Genomic DNA, 27,109 nt, shown 5'->3' on the forward strand with positions numbered 1-27,109 from the left:
AACTCCTGTGTCTCAAAGGAGACCATCAACAGGGTAAAAAGGCAACCCACAGAATGGGAGAAAATATTTGTAAATCACATATCTGATGAACACTTAATATCTAGAATTATATAAGTAACTCCAACTGAACAGCAAAATTAAACCAGATTAAAAAATGGGCAGAGCACTTGAATAGACAGTTCTCCAAGGAAGATATACAAATGGCCAACAAACATTTGAAAAGCTGATCAAAATCACTAATCACTAGGGACATGCAAATCAAAACCACAATGAGATATCACTTCATATCCATTAGAATGGTTATTTTCTGGGGGGGGAAAAAGGAGAAATAGCAAGTGTTGGCAAGGTGTAGAGAAAATGGAATCCTAGTGCATGCTGGTGGGAATGTAAAATGGTACAGCCACTAAGGAAAACACTATGATGGTTCCTCAAAAAACTAAACATAGAATTCCCAAATGATCCAGCAATTCCACATTTGGGTATATACCCAAAAAACTGAAAGCAAGGACTTGAACAGATACTTCTACATCCATGTCATAACAGCACTATTCATAACAGCCAAAAGGTAGAAGCAACCCAAGTGTCCATCAACGGATAAATGGATGAACAAAATGTGGTATATTCATACAATGGAATATTATTCAGCCTTTAAAAAAAAAAGGGAATTCTGACATGTACTACAACATAAACCTGAGGACATTATGCTAGGTGATATAAGCCAGTCACAAAAGGACAAATACTGTTTGAGTCAACTTATAATAGGTACCTAGAGTAGTCAAATTCATAGACACAGAGTGGTAGTTGCTAGCGGGTGTGGGGAGGAGGCAATGGGGAGGTATTGTTTAGTAATAATAATTGTTTAATAAATTATTATTCTATTCAGTTTTGGAAGTTTCATTTTTAGAAGATAAAAAGCTTTTGGAGAAGGATGGTGGTGATGGTTGTAGAAAATGTGAATATACTTAGTGCCACTGAACTGTACACTTAAAAATGGCTAAAATGATAAGCTTTATGTCATGTACATTTTATCATTGAAAACAGAAATATATACACTTCAATAAAGCTATATTTTAAAAACCCTGACAAATGAATGGCCAATTTACATGGAAATGCAAATGATTAAGGAGAATCTATGATTTCTTCCTTTTAATGATAAAGAATGATACAGATAATACACCAGTGAAATTGGTCAGAGAGGAGGTTTAGAAACCAGCAACCAGATTTTATTATATTTAAATTTGGGTGGGAGATGAGTTACCACGTTAGTCCTTAAGTATATACTGTAAGGATCCATAAGTTGACCCAGACAAAACAAAGCCCAGGTAAATAAGCAGCTTTAAATAGATGTTCTGGTGACAGCTCCTTGAAGGACAGTGACAGTCCTTAACTGCAGTATCTGACCTGAGCATGTCTGTACATATTGAGCACAGAACAAAAGTAGAAATGATTCTACTAAATGAATACCTAGAAAGAAAGCTAATAGGTATATGCAAAAAGAAAAAACAAACACTCACCAGCAAGGGTCCTAGAGAGTGGCAGATGTATGCTTACAAGATCCTCAGATACTCTGTAGGACTTTGTTTCCAAACTATGTCCACACGATTGTACTACTGTCTTGCTACTAGATATGAAACTGGTACTGCACCTCATCACAGCTTTGTGACATTCTTTATAAGCCACAAGTAAGAGTTCTTCCTAAGAGGAAAATAAGATACAAAAAGTTGACAAGTTTTCTACTTTAACACTTTTTTTTTTTTTTTTTTGAGACAGCCTGTCCTGTGGCCTAGGCTGGAGTACAGTGGCATAATCACAGCTCACTGCAGCCTCAACCTCCTGGGCTCAGTCACCTGAGGTGATTCTCCCACCTCAGCCTCCTGAGTAGCTGGGACTACAGGCGTGTGCCACCATGCCCAGTTTTTGTATTTTCTGTAGAGGCAGGGTCTCCGCATGTTGGCCAAGCTGGTTTTGAACTCCGGGGCTCAAGTGGTTCACCCACCTTGACCTCCCAAAGTGCTAGCATTACAGGTGTGGGCCACCATGCCCAGCATAACATGCATCATTCAATAAATATTTACTAAATATGAGTGGAAAACTGTTCTACGTATTACTAAGTCTACCTCCACAGGATCTGCAAACTTGTGGGAAACATAAGATATACCTATATATGCACTTACAATCAAAGTAAAAAATAAGTACCATGTAAATGGTACAAACTAATTGCTCTAAGCGGGGGGAAAAAAAGAATCACAAAGAACTGGGAAGACATATTTGTGAAAGCAGCTTCTGATGGGCCCTAAAAGAATATGCAGAATTTAAGTATGGGGAAGCATTCTAAGCAGAGATATAGAATAAATGAAGACAAAAATAAGAGAAATACAATCCTATTCAGGCAGTGGAGAATAAAGAGTAGATAAAATGAAAGAATTTATGGATGAAATTAACAAGCATTTGAACTGGAAATGTGCCTTGGCACAGGCATGTGAATACACTGATGGAGTCCGCAGTGTAATAATGTAGCCAACACACTGCTTCAGGAAGAATTAATGTGGGTCATTGAAGATGGTAGATTGGAGAGGATAAAGTTAGTAGACAAAGAAACCAACAGGAAGATGACTATAAAGTAAAGTGATAAGGGTCTGAACTAGGGTGGGGCCGTCAGGACAAAAAAGAATGAACCCATAGAAAATAATTTAGGATTATAAAATATATTTGAGATAAGGAAGAATCAAATCTGGGTGAATACAGAAGGAACAGAGACGTTAAAGACCATTCTTTTAAGATAATGTTTCTAATTTAATCTTGAAAAAGGAACTCCATGGTCAAAACAGATGATTTGGAAACATCCCTCTCAGAAATCAGCATACTGACTAACTAAAGGGTTTTAGAAATTCAGTAGCGGCTGGGCGCAGTGGCTCACGCCTGCAATCCTAGCACTTTGGAAGGCTGAGGCGGGCAGATCACGAGGTCAGGAGTTTGAGACCAGCCTGGCCAATATGGTGAAACCCCGTCTCTACTAAAAAATACAAAACAAATTAGCCGGGTGTGGTGGTGCACACCTGTAGTCCCAGCTACTCGGGAGGCTGAGGCAGCAGAATCGCTTGAACCCAGGAGGCGGAGGTTGCAGTGAGCCAAGTTCGTGCCACTGCACTCCAGCCTGGGTGACAGAGCGAGACTCCATCTCAAAGGAAAAAAAAGAAAGAAAGAAATTCAGTAGCTTTAAAAGAAAAAAAAATCCTCTTTTTGTTTAACCTGACATTTCTGAATCTTACGTGAACCCAGAACATTTTTCCCTTCAAAACACCAGTTAATGTTGAACATATAGAAAACAGTGGCTCTGAGATTTCCCATATGGATGAATTTAATAGTAATGTCATTAATAAAACAAGGATAATCAAAATGAGAAAATGCAAGTTGGAAGTAGAAGGAAATGATGACAGGTCCATTTAAAATATTTTGAGTTTGAGGCCAGGTGTGGTGGCTCATGCCTATAATCCCAGCACTTTGGGAGGCCAAAGAAAGAGAATCACTTGAAGTTAGGAGTTTGAGACTAGCCTGGGCAAGATAGAGAAACCCTGTCTCTGCAAAAAATAAAAAAATTAAAAATTAGCTAGGTGTGGTGGCATGTGCCTGTAGTCCCAGCTACTCTGGAGGCTAAGGTGGGAGGATCATGTGAGGCCGGGAGGATCATGTGAGGCCAGGAGGTCAAGGCTGCAGTGAGCCATGATAGCGCCACTATACTCCAGCCTGGGTGACAGAGTAAGACCTTGTCTCTAAAAACACACACACATCGCTTCTCGGCCTTTTGGCTAAGATCAAGTGTAAAAACACACACACACACACACACACAGAGACACACACGTGTAAGATCTAAACAGGAATGTCTGGCCCACAAACAGAAGTGACACTGTAGCTTAGAAGAGTCATCCCTATGAACTTTTAACTAAGTGGTAGAAATACAAGAGAAGAGAAAAGAATGTAAGATATACACACATACACACTTACCATCAAAGTAAAAAAATTTTAAATACCATGTAAATGGGACAAGCTAATTGCCCTAAGACGGCAAAGAAAATAATCACAAACAATTAGGAAGACGTATTTGTGAAAACATATTTCTGTAAGAAAGTGAATATTGGGAAATGTCTCGTTTAGCAGGCAGAAGGCACTAGAAAAAAAGGTAATCACTGACTGAAATAGGTAATCGATAACAAATGTATTAGGATAATGCATGTCTGTGAAAACCAGAGGGAAACAAAGTTTCAAGACGGTTAAAGTACTCAAGAAAATACAATGCTACAGATAATTCAAGGAAGATGGAAACTAAGGAAAGACCTCTGAATTTGGTTACCAAATGGATCCTCTGTGATTTTTTTCTAAATGCAGTTCTTGTCAATTGATAAGGGCAGAAGCCAGACTGTAAAGAGTGTTAGGAGCTATAAGTGAAGACACTAAATGTAGATGACTTCAGAAGGTTTGGAAGAAGTCAAGATGAAACCTTTGCCTCATCACCTAACAACTGTGCATGCCCTCCATAAAAGTGAGGGAAGCCAAAAAATACATGCTGTGCTTGCTGGACAGTATTTCCTGTGGTGATTGTACTAAAAAGCTACAGTGCTAGATTAAAGTTTACTACATTTGTGAGTATGGCTGCCACTCTGAACCTATGACCAATTGCTGGTGGTGAAGCAGAAGAGATTATAGTTCACAGGGGTGCAAAGGCAAGAAAGGAGGCCTTTTTTTAAAAATAAGCAAGTCCTGTGTGTTTATAGACAATTGATTAAAAGAGTAGGAAACACAAGTCCAGATAATTCAGGAAGCTAACTCCAGGAAAAAGTAATATAAGTCAGAACCAAGAGCCTAGGTAGAGGCATTAGACTTAGAAAGAGATGAAAAGGAAAAGACCAATAGTGAAGACGCAGAAAAACTTAGTCACTGAATAGGTTATGGTAACAGACACAGAGAAAGCAGAGATGATGAGGGAATTTAACTTAGATAATAGCAATTTTCTCAGAAAATAAATAAATGAGGTCATCATTCTTAAAGGGAATCTAGGGTGGGATTACATATTTAAAGACGGTTATGGTCTAAAATTGCTGCTTAAGGAAATACATTAGTTCTATAGTTTGAAACTAACACATACAACAAAGCTCTTGAATGAATAATCTACCCCTCTCCATTCCTGGAACATTTAAAAGTCTACTATGGTCCTAATTATATTATTATTAATATGCATTTTCCAGGGAATAAACGTGTGTATAAATACATACATACACATGTATAAGCCCTGCTATTCCCCAAAATAAGCAAAACTACCACAGGGCACATTTTCTACTCAAGTATATACAGTTTCCCCCTAAATTTAAAAAGAGAAATTCAAATATGTAAAAAGCTACTATAAATAATAAAAACTTTACATCAAGGAAGCTGCAACATAAAACTATACTATTAATAATTACTAAGAACTTAAAAAGGCACTGATCCTACTAACAAATTTTACTTACATCACAAGCACACCACTCTTGGAACATGAGTAAAATATTCTTCAATTGCATCTGTATAGCAATGGCAGCCTCCCAATCAGGATCCACTTCAATGTGTTGCCCAACCTGTCTTCGGATTTCTTCCATTCCCTGCAATTACAAGTTGGTCAACATATACCTATCTGAGCCCTCTCTCTTTGCTCTGCTCTTGGCAAAATATAAAACTGTCAGGATTCATAACATTTTAACATGGTTGTTACACTGGGTCAGAATGCATGGGTTCAATTCCCAGCTCTCAGATATGTGCTCAGGGTTAGAACATTAACCACAAAGCCCAGCTCTGTCTGGTATTTCTAGCTGTGTGACCCTGGGCAAATTATTTCTAAGCTTGGTTACTAAATGGATCCTTTGAGATTTTTTCCTAAATGCAGTTCTTGTCAATTGATAAGGGCATAAAGTCAGACTCTAAAGAAGTATTAGAAGCTAACAAGTGAAGATACTAAATGTAGATGAATTAAGAGTGTTTAGGAGATGTCAAGATGAAAACAAGCACCTTAACCTCATCACCCAACAACTGTGCATGCTTTCCATAAGGGTGAGGGAGCCAAAAAAATATGTGTTGTGCTTGCTGCACATGCAAGTAACCCTTACATATAAAAGGAGAATATTAATAGTAACTACTTAATAAGATTGCTATAAGGCTCAAAAGAGATCATGCATGAAAAGTGCTTACTACACATTTATCACATGGTAAGTATTCAGCAAACATTAACAGAAGTAGCAACAGTAGGCCGGGCGTGGCAGCTCACACCTGTAATCCCAGCACCTTGGGAGGTCAAGAGATTGAGACTATCCTGGCCAACATGGTGAAACTCCACCTCTACTAAAAATACAAAAATTAGCTGGGTGTGGTGGCGCATGCCTGTAATCCCAGCTACTTGGGAGACTGAGGCAGGAGAATCGCTTGAACCTGGGAGGCAGAGGTTGCAGTGAGCCGAGATTGCACCACTGCACTCCATCCACCCTGGCAACAGAGCGAGACTCTGTCTTCGAAAAAAAAAAAAAAAAGTAGCAATAGTAAACTAAGGTATATAAAAGGATCTATCAAAACAGGATGAGTGAGTCAATGTTTAAATCTTGTTTCTACTTTGCTAGATAAATTCTTTCTTGTATTAAAACCAAAATCTGCTTTAAAAAGACTGCGGTTCAATTTTTAAAAATAAATTTCTTTTACTGATGTACAGAAAAATGATCATACCTGCATACAGGTAAGAATCTTCAAAAAAGATCGAAAACCTTCAAGGAACTGCATTCTTAATCTTTCTGTCCATATTGTGGGTTTGCTGATCAGGATATACCTATCGTTTCAAGAAAGAAAGAAATATTTCATTTATCTATTTTGAGATAATTTTAAGGTTCTCAGGGTTATAGACAATGTTGATTTATAAAAATTATGGATTCTAATTTCTCACAATAATTAGAAGCTCTGAGTAGAGCTAGAATTATTTATTCTGCCTTATTTTAAATACAACCAATAAAACATGAATGCTCTAGAAGAGGCAGATATCAAGCTAAACCTGACTTCACACACTACATTCTCAGAGGTTAGTCTGATTAAGTGAACCTAGAACTGACCAAGCCTGTCACAGCTAACTCTGGACAACCACAGTACAGATTCCCTAGAACTGTTCACACCCATCAGCCAAAGGGCCAGCTGAAATTGTTTCAGCCTCAGGAGATTTGGAACAGATTTTCTACCTCCAGTTTTTCATAACCCAGAACTTGGAAGAAGGATGTAAGCACCTGTCATCTTGACTTGCACATCAGGATGTACTAGTTTCAAGAGATAAACTCATTTTAGCCTATAATTTGTATGATTAATATTTCTTTTGGCTGTAAAGACAATGACTGGTTTCATATACAATGGGAACAATGTTTATCATGAAATGAGTTATCAGGAAGTAATTATTAACAAGTATAAAATACTATTTTGCACTTGACCAATGAGAATAAATTCCTGTTATATTGCAGGTGTTGGGAACATAAACATGGACACACCTGTCCTGAAGTCCATAGTATAGTGGGAAAAACAGATACATACAGTAGACAGAAATTCAATGTTAAACACTAAAATAATGTATAAAAGAGGTAATGTATGGCTCACGCCTGTAATCCCAGCACTTTAGGAGGCCGAGGCAGGTGGATCACGAGGTCAGGAGATTGAGACCATCCTGGCTAACACAGTGAAACCCCGTCTCTACTAAAAATACAAAAAATTAGCTAGGCGTGGTGGCGGGTGCCTGTAGTCCCAGCTACTCGGGAGGCTGAAGCAGGAGAATGGCGTGAACCCAGGAGGCAGAGCTTGCAGTGAGCCGAGATCGCAACACTGCACTCCAGCCTGGGTGACAGCATGACACACAAAAAAAGAAGTAATGTAGGTACATAAAGACAAAGCCACAAAAAAAATACATTTTTTTTGAACTGCAAAGATAGGATTGTGGTTTAATTTTTCTCACTCTTTAGATACCCATTAACATGCAAATGTACATTAAAAATACAATCATCAAAGAAACTTATAAAGATTTAATTCAAATATACTAATTACCATCTAAATCTTTCTTTTAAAGTAAAAGATAAAAAAGATTAAAGTTTAAAATCTGCCACACTGAACAAACAGCATTCATGTTTTGTTGCTTTCTAGAGCACTACTACTCAAAGTGTGGTCCACTAACAGCAGCACCAGCCTCACCTGAGTGCTCTTTAAAGATGCAACATCTTGGGCTCTAATTAGACCTGCTGAATAAGAAGCTCCCCTGCCCCTGTTTTTTTTTTAAACTTGGCCTTACTCTGTTGCCCAGGTTGGAGTGCAGTGGTGCAATCATAGCTCACCACAATTTCAAACTCTCAGGCTTGAGTAATCCTCCTGCCTCAGCCTCCTCAGTAGCTAAGACTACAGGCGCGTGCCACCAAACCTGGCTAATTTTATTTTTTGTAGAGACAAAGTCTCACTATGTTGCCCAGGCTGGTTGCAACCTCCTGGCCTCAAGCAATCCTCCTGCCTCAGCCTTCCAAAGCACATGAGCCAATGCAATCAGCCCCAGAATCTGAACTTAAGGAAGCTCCCCAGATGATTTGCTTCTGCACAGCAAAGGAAACTACCAACAGAGTGAAGAGACAACCAACAGAATGGGAGAAAATTTTTGCAAACTATGCATCTGACAAAGGCCTAATAGCCAGCATCTATAAGGAAAATAAATAAATTTACAAAAAAGAAAAAATTAATAAGTGAGGCCGGGTGCAGTGGCTCACGCCCGTAATCCCAGCACTTTAAGAGGCCGAGGTGGGCAGATTGCCTGAGCTCAGGAGTTCAAGACCACCCTGGGCAACACGGTGAAACCCCGTCTCCATTAAAATATCTCCACTAAATTACAAAAAATTAGCCAGGCATGACAGCATGTGCCTGTAGTCCCAGCTATTCGGGAGGCTGAGGCAGGAGAATCACTTGAACCCAGGAGACTGAGGTTGCAGTGAGCCAAGACAGTGCTACTGCATTCCAGCCTGGGCAACACAGCGAGACTCCGTCTTAAAAAAAAAAAAAAAAAGCAGGGCAGGGGAGCAAAGGATAAGAACAGAACAGACACTTTTCAAAAGAAGACATACATGCTGCCAACAATTACATGAAATAAAGCTCAACATCACTGATCATTGGAGAAATGCAAATCAAAACCACAATGAGATACCATCTCACACTAGTCACAATGGCTACTATTAAAAAGTAAAAAGTCACAGACGCTGGGGAGATTGCAGGGAAAAATGAATGCTCATACACTGTTGGTAGGAGCATAAATTAATACAAGCATTATGGAAGACAGTGTGACAATTCCTTGAAGACCTAAAAACAGAAATATCATTCAACCCGACAATTTCATTACCGGGTATTCACCCAAAGGAATATAAATTGTTCTATTATAAAGACACATGCACCCATACATTCACTGCAGCATTCACAATAGCAAAGACATGGAATCAACTTAAATGCCCATCAGTGATAGACTGGATAAAGAAAATTTGGTACATATACACCATGGAATACTATACAGCCAGAAAAAGAATGAGATCACATCTTTTCTGGGAACATGGATGGAGCTAGAGGCCATTATCCTTAGCAAACTAACGCAGAAACAGAAAACCAAATACTGCATGTTCTCACTTACAAGTGGGAACTAAATGATGAGAACACATGGACACATAGAGGAGAACAACACACACTGGGGTCTATCAGAGGATTGAGGTTGGGAGGAGGGAGAGGATCAGGAAATATAGCTAATGGGTACTAGGCTTAATACTTGGGTGACAAAATAATCTTAACAACAAACCCCCATGACACAAGTTTACCTATGTAACAAGCCTGCACATGTACCCCTGAACTCAAAATAAAAGTTAAATAAAAATAAAAAAAAGCAGCTCCCCAGATGATTTGCATTCACATTAAAATCTGAGAAGCACTGATCTAGAAGAGAATTTACATTTTTGGTTTCTAACAATCTCACATAGCTAATGAGCAACCTCTATAGATGACTTACCAAGTAAAGAAGATATAAGGGATTGGAACAAACAAAAGGGTAAGGAAGGGAAGGAAAAGAAGTCTGTAGATAAAAATAGGTGGCAAAAGCAATGGGAAAAGAGGGAGAAAAGTGTGGACAGGGTGAGACAGTAAGGGAGTGATTTGGTTTGAGAGTGTGCTATACTTTCTGGAAATGGAACAAAGGAATAGGTTAGAGTAATAAAAGAATAATATTGTTCCTCAATAGCACCAAGGTTCAACTGCATCTCTTTTCTAAGTTGCATTTCCACAATAAATTAGCAACTGAGAAACAAAGTACCCCATGAGATACCTCCCAAAAAGCAAGTGACAAAACTAAATAGACATAAATTTTTTAGAATAAGAGAGGTAGCAATCCCTCCCTTCTGTGTTTTCCTAGGCAGATCTCAGTTGGAGTACTGTGTTCATTTCTTGGCACATAAATGGTATACATGCACCTGGAACAGGTTCAGTAGAGAAGGACAATGATTTAGAAGGAATTTTAACCAACATGAAATGGGACCAGTTAAAGAAATAAATGCAACTCAATGTAGAAAAGACCTGGCAGGTATGACTGCTGCCTTTAAATACTTCTTCAAGTTAAATGAGAATTGAAGTTGTTCTGAATGGACAAAGAGAGAACTAGAACCAGAAAATAAAAGCTACAAAAAAAGACAAGAGTTCAATATACAATAGGAAACTTTCTAATAGTTGGAAGAAGCTATCCAAAGTTGGAATGTGCTGCTTTGAGAGAATGAAAATTTCCTAAGGCAGGCTGAACAGAGTACCTACTAGTACCAACAAACTTATTTCATGCTGAGGTACAGTCAGATAAACACAAAGCTAAACTATGAAGACCTACAAATTCTGACAGAATTTAGACTTTATCTGGGAAAGAAAATACATTAAGTGTGGTTATTGCTAACTAATTTAAAAACAAGGTTTCAGGGGAAATTAGTAAATAAATATGTAGGGAAAGAGTAAGATGTGACTACAGAATTTCTACAATGAGAGACTGAGAAAGCAATGAACACGAATTATTTGCTAAATAAAGAGTTTTTGTGATTGGTGTGTTAGGCCAGGTTTCAGAGTAGATTTTGTGTTGTTGTTTATGTATCCTGTGAGGCTACATGACATAGTGAAAGGAACATGAGTTTTACAGATAAACGGTGTTTATAATCAAATCTCAGTTCTGCCACTTACTAGGTTTGTGACTTGAGGCAAATATTTACAATCTACAAAGTAAGATTATATCAAGTACCTTCTAAGAATAGTGCAAGAATATAATCAGGTAAGATAAACAAAGCTCCTTGGCACATAGCAGTTACTAATAAATCTCACAGGATTCTCATGAGAGTGAATTACACAGTACCTGCAGAACAGGTGTTAATTTTCCCTTCCCCTGGTCACTGGAGATATCTATAATTAGGTTGGGATAGAGGGGAGGAATCGTAAGCATCAGAAGATTTAAAGTTGCCTTCCAAACTAGACACCTTAAAGTTCTACTATAAGGGTAGGTATTTAGGGATGTGCTGGCTCTAAATTATTCACCGTAGAGATTAGCTATAGTCAGAGACTCATAAAATATGATAAAACAAGTGATTATGCACCACTTAACTGGATATAAAAATAACTCAGTTATAATACTTCACAGTAATGATAGCCATGGTAGAGAGATTTTTTTTCTATATTCACTGACCTAACAATAACTTTAAGTACTGCCATTAGGAGTTTTTGTTTTGTACAACATGTAAGTTTTGCATAATTTGGCTGAGAAACAAATTTCAATTACAATGGCTATATATTGATTCACTACTGAATTTACCTACCATCTCCACTTATACTGAAGATAAAATATAATAATTTACTAAGCTTTATTTTATTTTTTTAGAGATAGGATCCCGCTCTGTTGCCCAGGCTGGAGTGCAGTGGCATGATCACAGTTTACTGTAACCTCAAACCTCTGGGCTCAAGTGATCCTCTCGCCTCTGCATCCTGAGTAGCTAGGAATATGGGCTTGCACTGCTGTACCTGGCTAATTTTTATTTTTATTTTTGTAGAAACAAGGTCTCGCTATGTTGTCCAGGCTGGTCTGATACAGCCGCAATTTTTTTTTTTTTTTTGAGATGCAGTCTCACTCCGTTGCCAGGCTGGAGTGCAGTGGCGCAATCTCTGCTCACTACAACCTCCACCTCCTGCGTTCAAGCGATTCTTCTGCCTCAGCCTCCTGGCAATTTTTAAAAAATGGAGTATTTTCAATCTGTGGTTGGTTGAACCCACAGATGTGGAACCCACAAATACGGAGGATCAACTGTATAGCAAAAAGGGAGTTAAAAAAATGTTAACAGCCAGCCGCAGTAGCTCATGACTGTAATCCCAACACTATGGGAGGCCAAAGCAGAAGGACTGCTTGAGCCCAGGAGTCCAAGTCAGCCTGGGCAACAAAAAGTGAGACTCCGTCTCTACAAAACAATAAAAAATTTGCCAGGCATGGTGGCACGTGCCTGTGGTCCCAGCTACATGGGAGGCTGAGGCAGGAGGATCACTGGAGCCCAGGAGGTTGAGGCTTCAGTGAGCCATGTTTGCATCACTGCACTCCAGCTTGGGCAACACAGTGAGACCCTGTCTCAAAAAAAAAAAAAAAGAAAGAAATTTATGTCAATAGATTGTCTGAAACTATGCACAAAGAGACTATATAGGAAGGACAGAACCAAAGTGTGTGAGTGGAAGTGAATGAAAAGTATGGTAATTACAATGGCAATGCATTTGGTGACCCCAGGAGATCCCAAGTTCCTGTAACAGGCCTCTCCTCAATACCTTCTTTATTAACCAGGTTTTACAACTCAATAAGAAGCCTTCACTGAAGACATTTATTAACGCAAGGCAGTAACAGTTCTTTGTACTTGCCATCATTATAAAGAGAATTCTGGATAACCAAAATGATCACAGGATTACTTATAAGACAGAGCAAATAAGCACACTGAGTTTAACAGGTGCCCTCACCTTTTGACTTGAACAACTTACTTTAGGTCACATATTACTGCATATACTCTTCCCAATTTGTCCTGGCTATAACCCTGGAAGTTGAATTTATTGTTCCTGTCCAAGTACTCAGGTAAAACTTCTAGCAGAGTTTCAGTAATGACAGAGATAACATTCTGCTCTTCAATAAGATGTCGAGCCTGCGGAATATTTCAAGAATATTTTCTTTAGCATTAACTCATTGTGGTATGGACTTAATTTATTCATTCATTTGGTTAGTCAGTATGTCATTTTTAATAAATGTTTGTTATTGAATGTTAAACATAGTCCTTAGTTTCACTGAATAGCAACTACTAAGAAGTTATTTTCTAAAAGAAAAAATTCCCTACTCCTCAGTAACTAGACAACACCTATCTGGATACTCCAAGCCCATTAGACAGGTTATCTAGATAAATGTTTATCATCAGTAATGTGGTGGCTCATGCCTGTAATCCCAGGACTTTGGGAGGCCGAGGCAGGTGGATCACCTGAACTCAGGAGTTCGAGACTATCCTGGTCAACATGGCAAAACCCCATCTCCACAAAAAATACAAAAATCAGCCAGGTGTGGTGGCAATGCCTGTAATCTCAGCTATTCAGGAGGCTGAGGCAGGAGAATCGCTTGAACCAGGAGGCGGAGGTTGCAGTGAGCCGAGATCGTGCTACTACACCCCAGCCTGAGTGACACAGAGAGACTTCATCTCAAAAAAAAAAATCACACAATGAGCAAGTATAACAAAGATATACTTCATGACTTCTAGCACACTACGATCTATTCTGAAATCTCCTCCTTACCCCAATCTAAACTCTCCTCTCCATCCTTTTGAAAAGGTAAAGTAGAAACAATTAACCAAGTTTGGATAACTATCTAATTCCAGACAAGAAAAGAAGTAGGGCTGGGCACGGTGGCTCACACTTGTAATCCCAGCACTTTGGGAGGCTAAGGCGGGCAGATCACCTGAGGTCAGGAGTTTGAGACCAGCCTGGCCAACATGGTGAAACCCCTTCTCTACTAAAAATACAAAAATCAACCAGGCGTGGTGGTGCATGCCCGTAGTCCCAGCTACTTGGGTGGCTGAGGCATGAGAATCGCTTGAACCCGGGAGGCGGAGGCTGCAGTGAGCCCAGGTCGTCCCACTGCACTCCAGCCAGGGCAACCCAGCCAAGACTCCGTCTCAAGAAACAAAAAACAAAGAAAAGAAGTGGTATACGAAGGAAGCAGAATCTTCCACTCTCCTCCCAGGCCTATGTAGCACCCTCTCTCCCAAATGCTTGACAGGCACACCCTCTCACTTCTTAGTTTTATCTTATTCTATCTGCCTACAAACAATAACTTAAAAATAAAATATTTTTGGTATTGAAAAGGCAGTGTTCATAAGTTACTCTAGAAAGTAAGAAACCAGCTCTAGGTGTCATCTGCATTGACGAGGACATCTGAACCAAGGCAGCGCCTAGTTAACTAGTCCTTGGGTAGCACTAAAGTATTCACATAGCCCAACTTAGTGATTCTAACATTGTTCTAATTTGATTCAACATTAAGTGGAATTCTTACAAAGCAAAACAAGTTTTACTTAGAAAGACTGAAAAGGAATAATCAATACATACCAGAGTAGGAACAGTAAACATCTGAACTGAAAGTGCAGTTATAGAGATACTTCTGTCATGATCATCACTGATATATTCTTTCTGCAGTTGTTTATAATACTGAAATATATAAGTAGAGAATCAATTATAAATCACTACTAAAGACCTTTAAAAATCCCAATTTTAATAACTGCTGCAGGTTTGTTTCTATCTATAAAATGTCAAGTAATATAATTCCTATTTATTAAGGCAAGATATTATGATCAGCAAAAATATCTTAGAAGGAGAACAACAAACAACAAATCAAGTAAAAATTCACCTACTCAATTTAGCAGAGATAGAAGCGGAAACTATTAAAACATACACACAGGTTAAAAAACAAACAAACAAACAAAAAAAAACAGAGGACTGCAATGGTATAGTTTATCCTTTCTCCAAACAGAATCTGGGGCAATCTTTAGCAGCTTCCACTCTAATGGTATTGGGCAGGGAATATATTCAAAGTATTTAACAACTGATATGACCCAGAAAAACCAACCAATCAGATTGAATCCAGCCTTAAACAGAATGGATGCTGGCTGCAAATAACTTCTTTCCCATAGTGGTACATAACAGCTGCAAAACAACCCTGATATACTGGGAGAACAAAAATAGGAATATACTCAGTCACATAATAGGCATCTATTATGTGTAAGGCACAAAGTTGGATACTTAACCTACTTTAAGTTAGATACTTTACCCTCCAGAATTCCTACAAAGTTTAAGGGGTAACCATGGTGTACAAAAAAAATCATCTAAGTAGGGAGATTAGCTTTTGTATAAGAAAACAAAATTTCATTTCAGATCACACATATGGTCCAATATTCTATATCTAAAGAGTTTTAGAAGAGAACATCTTGAGTTGCCATCACTGCTGAAGGATAAGACATACAACAAATGTCTTAGTTACTTTTAAGTCTGCATATAAAATCCAGGTAATGCAGGTATCTTATCCCACAGTGTCATTTGCCTACGACAATCATTATTTCTTTCTCTGCTTCCAATTCCATCTTGGGTCCTATATCTATCTTAAGTCTTACAGAATTGACTGCAACTCAAAATCAGAGGAAATCAACAAGTATGACTGGCAAGTATGATTGCCTTATATAAGGCAAAATAAAAGATTCAAAGGAGTCCTTGATCTGTATACCCTTGCAATCTAATTTGGTAGATAGACAAAAAGATACAGTAAGGTAAGAGATAGATGATAGATTAATAAAACATTAAAAAGCTGTAAATTTTAGCCTTATGTTTTAGCTTCCAAAAACTAAGTAGAACTCTTGGCTACCTAATTCCTGCCCCCCACTTTAGCATACACATCTGTTCTTCTTTCCTGCTATACTTTTCAATTAGTCACTTCTATTCTTATTGTAATTTTACTAACAGGCAAATAAATGATTAGGAAGACTGAATGCATATGTGAATGTGATAACCTCCCTTTGCTCTGGGTCAGTGGGTCATTTTCCACCTATCTCTTCTCTAAGAATGCTGTTTCTATACTAGCAAATAACATTTGTGAAAATATTTATATAACGTATGAGAACGAACTTTTTTTTTTTTTTGAGATGGGAGTCTCACTCCGTTGCCCAGACTAGAGTGCAGTGGCGCGATCTTGGCTCACTGCAACCTCTGCCTCCCAGGTTCAAGTGATTTTCCTGCCTCAGCCTCCTGAGTAGCTGGGACTACAGGCACCTGCCACCATGCCCGGCTAATTTTTGTATTTGTAGTAGAGACGGGGTTTCACCGTGTTGGCCAGGCTGGTCTCGAGCTCCTGACTTCAAATGATCCACCCACCTCAGCCTCCCAAAGTGCTGGGATTACAGGCGTGAGCCAACCCGCAGGGCCAAGAACAAACTTTTGACAAAGAAATAAATCATAAATTTAATTTTTGATTCATAATTATCCCTGTTTCTATTAATTCATTTATAAAAACTGCCTATTTCTATTTATTGATATCTAATTTATAAATAATTACCTTCACGAATTCCATAGCAAAGAGTTTTTTGTATTCCATCTCCATAAAAAAACTGCTGAAGATCAATTCATGAAGGATCTTACGGGCACCTATAGATTATTTTGGGGAGGGTGGGGGAATGAGGAGAATCACCAAGGCAAAAACCAAAAACATTCTGGCTATTAGAGTGGCAGAATATTATAAAATTACTTCACATGCAAACAGACCTCAAATAGTATTTATTGTATTAATATTTAACAACTGGAATTTAAAATACACACATATATTGCCTTTTCCCTCTTTTTCTGCACCCCTCCCACCACTTCATCTTACACTTCAATTTACTCTCTCCCAACCTTTTCATTCTTTTTCTATTTCACTCAAAAGTACTCTTACTCTGTACTTTTCCTTCTCCATGCTTTTAGCCTTTCTCTTGACTTTTACGTTTTGTTCTTCATTTAGATTTTTACAACGAAAATAGCATCTTTTTTGCTACTCGATAATGGCACTACTACCTGAATATATAGATACATGTATAGACACATACATATATACTCTTTTTGACTGGCTCTCACTAAATGAAAAGACTCTATAATTAAAAGACAACATCCCTGGGTTTTAACACCAAAGAATACATACTGACTGGTTAAACTTTATATTCACATGTAGTATCTTATCAATCAACATTACAGATTTAATGACTAATTTAATAAACAAAAGATATTACAGCTCCACTTTAAGGTCATAATCTTCCTTTGCTTCCTGACAAACAGCATAAGCAAATGTCTACTTACCTTTATAAAGCTTTGCATCCCAAAGCATTAACCTGCTTATGAGACAGGGATTCTCCGAGTCAGGTTCTTCTCTAAGGCATGCTTGGCAAAAGATCTGCCTAAAGTCACCTACAAACAAAAGAGGTCACACAGTTACACAACTTGTATTCTTTTTCTTTTTAAATAGAGATGAGTCTCACTCTGTTGCCCAGGTTGGTCTTGAACTCCTGGGCTCAAGCGATCCTTCCGCCTCAGCCTCTCACAGTGCTGGGATTACAGACATGAGCCCCTGTACTCAGCCATAATTTTTATTCTTATAATATTTCTCCTAAAAGTACATTTCCTATAACATGTGAAAAGAATAATATTAATCCTCCCACATTCGAGGCAAAGAATAATTCTGTCAACATCAAAGACTCAACAGCCAATAAAAAGATATTATTTGATACTATGCACTTGAAATAATATCCTAAGATATTATACATTTGAAATGCAACCCTGAAAATTAATCAAAGTGTATAAACCAAAAAAAAAAAAGAAAAACTTTATTTCATACTCAATGACATTTTAAAATGTGTGGCTATAAAAAACATAGTATTTTATCAGAAACAAGAAAAACAGGAGGTATGCTTACTTGAATAGCTCATAATTTTGTTCATCCAGGAACCAAGACGCAAAGCAAATTTCTGATGAGCCATAATCTCTGAGTGTAATACTTCTACATGAAGTGGATGTTGAGAGACATTTTCTGAATGACTCTACAAATGAAGGGAACAAACCAAAAAAATAGCATTTAAAATTTGCTTTTAGTTAAGGGATTTATACTTCAAATGAAGAAATCACATAACCCTGCCAGTTCCAAATCTCTGCATCTAGATGCCCCAAACTACTTCAACGACATCATCACTCAAATTATTCTACTTGGGCTCTTGTAATGTACATTCATCTTTAACTTCTCTTTTTCCCCCTAATTCAGAAAGTTACCTTTATATCTTCCTTTGCTTCCTGGCAAGCAGCATAAGCTCCCGCTTTAACAGCCCGACGACCCTAATTATAGACAAAAGTGAGAATTAGGTAGTGAAATGATAACCACAATCAATAAGCAATATGTAGCCCAAAGACTTAATGAGCTCTTAACTGAGCTCTAATCGCGTGTTGACTAAAAGTTATAAGATACCGGAACAATATCTGAAAGACATGCAAATGTTTAACACCTTTATGAAGTATGAAAACTTTAATACCTCTAGGACAGACAGTCTATAATTTAAGATGCTGAGTTTCTTGCCTGGCAGGAATGGCAGTTCTTTTTTTTTTTTTTTTTTTTTTTGAGACGGAGTCTGGCTCTGTCGCCCAGGCTGGAGTGCAGTGGCACGAACTCGGCTCACTGCAAGCTCCGCCTCCTGGGTTCACGCCATTCTCCTGCCTCAGCCTCCCGAGTAGCTGGGACTACAGGCGCCCGCCACAACGCCCAGCTAATTTTTAGTATTTTTAGTAGAGACGGGGTTTCACCGTGTTAGCCAGGATGGGGAATGGCAGTTCTTTAGTTACTGCAGTGTCCTCTCTACTTATATGAAACAATGACTCAGGCTTTCTAAACTTCTGCTATGTATTTAAAATATTTTTCATGAATGAATTCACAGCTCTTCAACATGTATCCTATGATATACTTGTGGCCCATTAACGAGCGGGAAGTATAGCTGGACTACTGATTCCACCAGTCCTGGAGGCGGTCATGCAAGGTCTATGTAGGATTTCCTTGTAGCTCATTCTTTTACCCACCTGTAAAAATTCATCATTTTCTATATGTGCCATGTGAAAAAAGTCAGGAAGCACTGTCTTCCTCATTTAACCTTTACAATGACCCTATGAAGAAGGTATACCGCATTTTACAGATGATAAAAAGAAAAATAAGACAAGTTAATTTGTCCCCAAATCAGAAAGTTAGCAAGTGACAGATTCAGAGATCCATGACAAGCATTTCATCTCCAGAGTCTGTACTTTTAACCATCCTGTAATATTCCCTCTTTAGCTCCTTAGTACATAAGCATAAGAACTATCCAAATATATTTGGACTACTAATTACACCAGTAAGGTTGCCATTACAGAAAAAAAAAAAAATGCACAAAAAGCCAGGCCATAAGAGATTGTTAAAAGAACAGATAGGACAAGAATAGTTACATAAACTTGAGTTCAATCAGCTTGTATGTATGTGATGCTGGCAATTAACCTAAAGCAGTGGATCTCAACAAACGGGGAGGAAAACCACCTCACATCCATATTTTTTGGCTGCTATCAAAAAATAAGAAGGGAGTTAGCTGCTGATCATGGTGGATGGGAGACAGGACTAGATTGGAGCTCCGAGCTCTGACTCAGATGGACAGAGCAGCACACAGAGGCTCACATCATGAATCTTAGCTCCAGAACGACTGCAAGAACAAACCAGGAATCCAGAGAGGACCTACAGACCTTCTGAAGCAAGGGGACTGTTCCTGCAGGACCTGGGAGACACCCCAAATACTCAGTCCCAATACTGGCTATCTTTCCAGAGGAAAAGAAGTCATTATACGAAAAAGATACTTGCACACGCATGTTTATGGCAGTTACAATTTGCAATTGCAAAATCACGGCACCAACTGAAATGCCCATCAGAGTGGATAAAGAAACTGTGATAGATATAGATACACACACACACATATATACATACACACACATACACACACATATGTATATATACACACACACATATATGTATATATACACATACACAGGCTGGAATACTACTCAGCCATAAAAAGGAATGAATTAACGGTATTTGCAGCAACCTGGGTGAGATTGGAGACTATTATTCTAAGTGAAGTAACTCAGGAATGGAAAAACAAACATTATATGTTCTCACTGATGTGTGGGAGCTAAGCTATGAGGACGCAAAGGCATAAGAATGATACGATGGACTTTGGGTACTTTGAGGGAAGGGTGGGTGGGGGAAGAGGGATAAAAGACTACAAATAGGATGCAGTGTATACTGCTGCGGTGATGGGTGCATCAAAATCTCACACATCACCATTAAAGAACTTGCTCATGTAACCAAATACCACCTGTACCCCAATAACCTAGGGAAAAAATGAGTTGGCTGTAAAAAAAATAATAATAATAATAAGTAATGACAAGGATGTGGAGAAACCCTTGTGCATTGCTGGAGAATACACAAAATGGTGCAGCTGCTATAGAAAACAAAATGGTGGTTCCTCAAGAAATTAGAAATAGAATTCCCATATGATCCAGCAATTCCACTTGTGGGCATGTACCCAAAAGAACTGAAAGCAAGGACTTGAACGGACTTTTGTGTATCCATGTTCATAAGAGCATTATCCACAATAGCAGAAGGTGGAAGCAACCCAAGCGTCCACTGACAAGATGAACAGGCAAACAAAATATGGTGTGTGTGTATATATACTGTATACAGTACAATACTGTACATATATGTATATATGTGTATATATATATATATATATACAAACAGACAAATACTGCATGATCTCATTTGTATGAGATATCTAAAATAGTCAAGCTCTTAGAAAGTAGAATTGGTGGTTGCCAGGGGATAGAGGGAGGGGAAAAGGGGGAATTGTTCAATGGATATAAAGTTTCAGTTTTGCAAGATGGAAAAGTTCTAGAGATCTGTTGCACGACAAGATAGTTAACACTAGTATATGGTACACCTAGAAAAAGATTAAAATGGTAAATTGTATGTTATGTAGATTTTACCACCATTAAAAATGTTATTGATTGACTGAATGGAGATGGGGTCTCACTCTGTTGTTCAGGCTGGAAGGCAGTGGTGTGATCAAAGCTCACTACAGCCTTGAACTCCCAGGCTCAGCCTCCTAAGTAGCTGGGACTACAGGAATCCAACAAAAATAACCTTTCTTAATGACCAAAAAATACGGGGGTGGGAGTAGATCAACTGAAGGGAGGCAGTGTTTTTAAAATACGTGGGCATTTCTTTCCTCTTCTCTTCCCCATACTCCCAATTCTGATTTCCTAGGCTTGGGCTGGCATGTCTACTCCGAAAAAAAAAAATTCTTTCCAAGTGATTTCTAATAGGTTATCTTTATCCTCATACTATAGCTGAAAACACAGAACTACAAGTGTGTATCTTTAAGGGTTTGTAAAACAGACTAACTGCAACACAGTTTCTTCTAGCCAAGGAGTACATTTTTTACCTCAGTTGGGTGTACAACATTATTTCATGTCCTACTTTACCTTTTGAATAATCATTTATTTAAAAGCTTTTCTTGCAATCACCATCACCTTATGGAGCTTTGGGACCCCAAAACAAGACAACCTATCTAACCTAAGTAGATAGATTAGCTAGCTGTAGCTACAGGCCTTCTCCACTTTGACTATAGAGGAGAGCAGTAACAGGAATAAAGGCTAGGAAGAGATAGGGCAAACACTGGGAGACACAGATCTTTCCATTCCATATGAAAACCGACAAAGCACAGCTCCACGCTTTTCCAAGCTAATTCTTCTCCTGGGACACTGGTTTATCCTACTGGTATGTGTCTTTTTAGAGTCCTACGATCATGATAGCTCACAGTAATCCTACCACAATAATATATCTTGATATCTACCAAGATTTTCTCTTACAATCTGCAATATTAACCTTGTACATAAGACGGCAAAAATGTGACCCAGGAGCCAAGTGCAGTGGCTCACACCTGTAATCCCAGCACTTTGGGAGGCCAAGGTGGGTGAATCACCTGAGCCCAGGAGTTGAAGACAAGTGTGGGCAACATACTGAGACCCTGTCTCTTAAAATAAAATTAATTTTTTAAAAATATGAACTTTAAAAAGAGCACTATTACATCTTTAAATTTTTTCAGAATGCCTGCCTTTTTTTTTTTAATTATTATTTTTTGAGATGGAGTTTCGTTCATCGTTGCCCAGGCTGGATGCAATGGATGCAATGGTGTGATCTTGGCTCACTGCAACCTCCACCTCCTGGGTTCAAGTGATTCTCCTGCCTCAGCCTCCCAAGTAGCTGGGTTTACAGGCATGCACCACCACGCCTGGCTAATTTTGTATTTCTAGTAGAGACGGCATTTCTCCATGTTGGTCAGGCTGGTCTCAAACTCCCGACCTCAGGAGATCCACCCGCCTCAGCCTCCCAAAGTGGTGGGATTACAGGCGTGGGCCACTGTGCCCGGCCTTTGAATGCCTGTTTCTCTCATAAGAACAGTAGAGAATAATCTTTTGAAGGTAGATTCAATCTGATTCATCTTGGTATTTCCTCAAAGTGCTTTAATAAATGTTTAGTGAACATTTAGAGTACCACATTTTAAGAAAATCTTTGATAAACTATTATTTACCCGGGGGAGGAGGTGGAGAGAAGGAAATAGAGCTTGAGCACTATGAGGTTATTATCACAGGACAGTTGAAGAAAACAGAGGAAAGCAAACATAAGAAATTACAGTTTTTTAAAACTATTTGATGGGTTGCCATCTGAAAGCAAAAGAAGAGCTTTTCTGGTTTGTTCAATAAGAAATTAGTCTAAAAACACATGGAGGAAGATTTTGGCTGAAAACAGGAAAAAAATTTTTCTAAGAATGAGAGCTGTCCAACAAGCAAAGCAGTCAGAGAAACAAACTTTCTAAGCGCTAAAAGCACAAGTTAGAGAACCAGGGATATTGTTCTCTCAATACAAGGATGGCCAATTTCACTTGTTTTTCACTATTTCCTATCTTACATCTTTTTTTTTTTTTTTGAGACAGAATCTCGCTCTGTTGCCCAGACTGGAGTGCAGTGGTGCAATCTCAGTTCACTGCAACCTCCACCTCCCAGGTTCAAACAATTCTCCTGCCTCAGCCTCCTGAGTAGCTGGGATTACAGGCATGTGCCACTACGCCCGGCTAATTTTGTATTTTTAGTAGAGATGGGGTTTCACCAGGTTGGCCAGACTAGTCTCCCGACCTCAGGTGATCCGCCCGCCTCAGCCTCCCAAAGTGCTGGAATTACAGGCATGAGCCACCACACCCGGCCCTATCTTACATCTTTATCATCAAACAGGGTCCTACTAGGACAAAAACAAAAGGCTCCATTTTTCTCCTAAGAAGGATATTTAAAGATTGTCTTTTAAGGTCTTTGTGATTACAGCCACCTAACGTTTTCTGAATGAGACAGGGTATAAATATATATTTAATAATTGTTGTGAAAATCTAACATCCCAAGTAGATTTTACTTTGTACAACTAGTACTGTAGTTGAAAATCATAAGCCTGATTAACCTTTAAAGTTCCTTCTATGACCTATAAGTAAAATGTAGCAATAGTAATATAGGTATTGACATCTGACCAAATCTGGTACCATTCTGAAGGACTAAAAAATGTTCGCTAAATACCCCATTTCACTTTCTTTTTCTTCTATTATTTTCTGTCTTCTTTTCCTATCTCTATTCTTCTTGCCTTTTCTTTCTTTGCCCACTTTTCTCTTTCTTCCTCTGATTGGTTCTCCTATTCTCTTCCTTTCCTTTTTTTCTCCAACTTTTAATTTCCAGGGTACATGGGCAGGTTTTTTACAGAGGTAAACGTGTGCCATGGTGGTCTGCCGCAGAGATCAACCCATCACCTAGGTATTAAGCCCAGGATCCATTAGCGATTCTTCCTGATACTCTCTCTCCCCCCACACCCCCGACAGGCCCCAGAGTGTGTTGTTCCCCACCAAGTGGCCATGTGTTCTCATCATTCAGCTCCACTTATAAATGACAGCATGCAGTGTTTGGTTTTCTTTTCCTGCATTAGTTTGCTAAGGATAACGGCTTCCAGCTCCATCCACATCCCTGCAAAGGACATAATCTTGTTCCTTTTTATGGCTGCATTTCTCTAATGATCAATGATGTTGAGCTTTTTTTCATGTTTGCTGGCTGCATATATGTCTTCTTTTGAGAAGTGTCTGTTCATGTCTTTTGCCTACTTTTTGGTGAGGTTGTTGGTTTTTTTTCTTGCAAATTTGTTTAAGTTCCTTGTAGACTGGGTACTAAACCTTCATCAGATGGACAAATTGCAAAAATGTTCTCTTATTCTGTAGGTTGTTCACTCTGATGATAGTTTCTTTTGCTATGCAGAAGCTGTTTAGTTTAATTAGATCCCATTTACTAATTTTTGCTTTTGTTGCAATTGCTTTTGGTGTTTTTGTCATGAAATCTTTGCCCATGCCTATGTCCTGAATGGTACTGCCTAGATTTTTTTCTAGGGTTTTATAGTTTGGGGTTTTACATTTAAGTCTTTAATCTATCTTGAGTTAATTTTTGTATAAGGTATAGGGAAGGGGTCCAGTTTCAATTTTCTGCATATGGCTAGCCAGTTATCCTAGCACCATTTATTGAATAGGGAATCCTTTCCCCATTGCTTGTTTTTGTCATGTTTGTCAATAATCAGATGGTTCTAGGTGTGTGGTCTTATTTCTGAGTTCTCTATTATGTTCCATTGGTCTATGTGTCTGCTTTTGTACCAGTACCATGCTGTTTTGGTTAGTACAGACTAGTAGTATAAAGTAGGGTAGCATGGTGTCTCCAGCTTTGTTCTTTTTGCTTAGGATTATATTGGCTATTTAGGCCCTTTTTTGGTTCCATTTGAATTTTTAAACAGTTTTTTCTAATTCTGTGAAGAACATTAATGGTAGTTTAATGGGAATAACATTGAACCTAAAAATTACTTTGGGCAGTATGGTCGTTTTTACAATGGTGATTCTTCCCATCCATGAAGATGGAATGTTTTTTCCCATTTGTTCATGTCCTGTTGAGCAGTGGTTTGTAGTTCCCCTTGAAGAGGTCCTTCACTTCCCTTATTAGCTGTATTCCTAGGTATTTTATTCTCTCTGTAGCAATTGTGAATGGGAACTTGTTAGAAATGAAGAACTGAACTGCATACCCCATAGCAAATCAGAATTTGCATTGTTTTGTTTTAGTATTTTTGTAGAGACAGAGTCTCTTTATGTTGGCCAGGCTGGTCTCAAACTCCTGGCCTCAAGCGATCCTCCTACCTCAGCCTCCCAAAGTGCTAGAAGTACAGGCATGAGCCACAGCACCTGGCCCCTAGAATCTGCATTTTTAATAAGATCTATTCATGTGAACATTAAACTTTGAAGAATGCCATTCTAACCAGAATTCTTATGTACTCAGAATGGGTTACTGGTGTGCCAAGATATTGATCCTCTTAGTTTTCCAGGTACAAACACAGGTTTATGAAATAGAGATAATAATATGAGTATCAATCTCAAAGAGTTGACTTATGGTTATAGGGCTTAAATGAGATATTACATATAAAGTATACCATGTTTGACATATGTAAATACTTCATAAATGTTAGCTATTATTAGCTGTTCGTACCCTTTTGTTTTTTTGACTTCATTTGCTTTTTCATTAATAATTTGCGATCACATAAGCTATACATACGAAACACAGAGAAAGTTAACCACCTATTCTAATTCTATATTAAACCATGTGTTTTTAAAAAGTACATTAAAAATGAAAAAATTAAATGACGAATGTCATGCTATTTCTTACTCTAGATTATACTGCACCCAAGGGCAGGGATGAGGTTAGTATTCCTTTTATATACTTATATTACTTGAAGAACCCATTTTGCTCTGGATGGATGTTAAATCAACTGAGCCATAGAACTAATATTACTCTAAAAATAATTTAAATAAATCATGTTAAGACCTCAGAAATTACCAACTTTTCATAATTCATACACTTATTCATTCAATAAATAATTATAGGACCAGACTAAAGTTGAGATGACATTCTTACCTACGCTTTGCCAAATAAATTCAGTAACTTTCTAATTATTTAAAATAAAAGATGAAAGTTATAAATAGTTATTTAAATTTATGATATACACACGAAACTGAAGTTCTAACCGATTTACCTAGGATGTAAGGAATAAATGGAGAGGACGGTCAGACCTAGCACAATACTGAGCAAGGGCTCAGTCAACACCTGGCTGCCAGGAAGCTGACAGAAAACAGAAACGCAATTCAAAAGGAGACCACAAACCTCTTTGTCTATGGCAGTGGTATGCAACTGGGCCTCTGCGAGCTCACAGTCAAGAGCTCTTTGTAGGCTGTATATGACGTGGTCATATGAATGGTGTTCATCATTGAAAAGGACACAATAGTATCTTTCATTTTTCTCCCTGTTAGAAAAAAAACATATATATTTGGATACTACAACAAATAAAGGAAAAGTAAAAAAAAAAAAAAAAAGACAAAATTAATATATAACATCTGTGTAGTTTCCAACCTGTGGGAAAGTAACACCATAAAAGTAATATAGAATTTGATTTTTTTTTTTTTTTTTGAAACAGGGTCTCACTCTGTCACCCAGGCTGGAGTGCAGTGACGCAACCTCGACTCACTGCAACCACTCCCTTCCAGGCTCAAGCAATCCTCCCACCTCAGCCTCCTAAGTATCTGAGACTGCAGGCACGTGTCACCACACCCCAGCTAATTTTTGTATTTTTTGTAGAGATGCTTCGCCATTTTCTCCAGGCTGGTTGCAAACTCCTGAGCTCAAGCAATCCGCCTGTTTCGACCTCCCAAAGTGCCAGGATTATAAGCGTGAGCCACTATGCCCAGCCCAGAATTTGATTTTAAGTGGTATAGTGCCATCACTT

The 27,109-nt window shown here is 38.4% G+C and overlaps 1 protein-coding gene across 3 annotated transcripts in view; it reads right to left on the reverse strand.

Moving 5' to 3' along the window:
• Positions 1 to 27,109, reverse strand: part of UBR1 (ubiquitin protein ligase E3 component n-recognin 1) — a 162,833-nt gene that overhangs the window by 102,243 nt on the left and 33,481 nt on the right. For all 3 annotated transcript variants that reach the window (XM_031002081.3, XM_063698954.1, XM_055363525.2), the window contains exons 6-15: positions 26,491 to 26,629; positions 18,418 to 18,480; positions 18,068 to 18,191; positions 17,455 to 17,562; positions 16,682 to 16,770; positions 14,689 to 14,787; positions 13,087 to 13,244; positions 6,739 to 6,838; positions 5,502 to 5,630; positions 1,515 to 1,695 (exon numbers count right to left, since the gene is read on the reverse strand). In XM_031002081.3, the coding sequence (XP_030857941.1) occupies positions 1,515 to 1,695; positions 5,502 to 5,630; positions 6,739 to 6,838; positions 13,087 to 13,244; positions 14,689 to 14,787; positions 16,682 to 16,770; positions 17,455 to 17,562; positions 18,068 to 18,191; positions 18,418 to 18,480; positions 26,491 to 26,629 (1,190 nt within the window). The remainder of the gene's footprint in view (positions 1 to 1,514; positions 1,696 to 5,501; positions 5,631 to 6,738; positions 6,839 to 13,086; positions 13,245 to 14,688; positions 14,788 to 16,681; positions 16,771 to 17,454; positions 17,563 to 18,067; positions 18,192 to 18,417; positions 18,481 to 26,490; positions 26,630 to 27,109) is intronic.

Source organism: Gorilla gorilla, chromosome 16 (assembly GCF_029281585.2).
Source record: "Gorilla gorilla gorilla isolate KB3781 chromosome 16, NHGRI_mGorGor1-v2.1_pri, whole genome shotgun sequence".
NCBI lineage: Eukaryota > Metazoa > Chordata > Mammalia > Primates > Hominidae > Gorilla > Gorilla gorilla.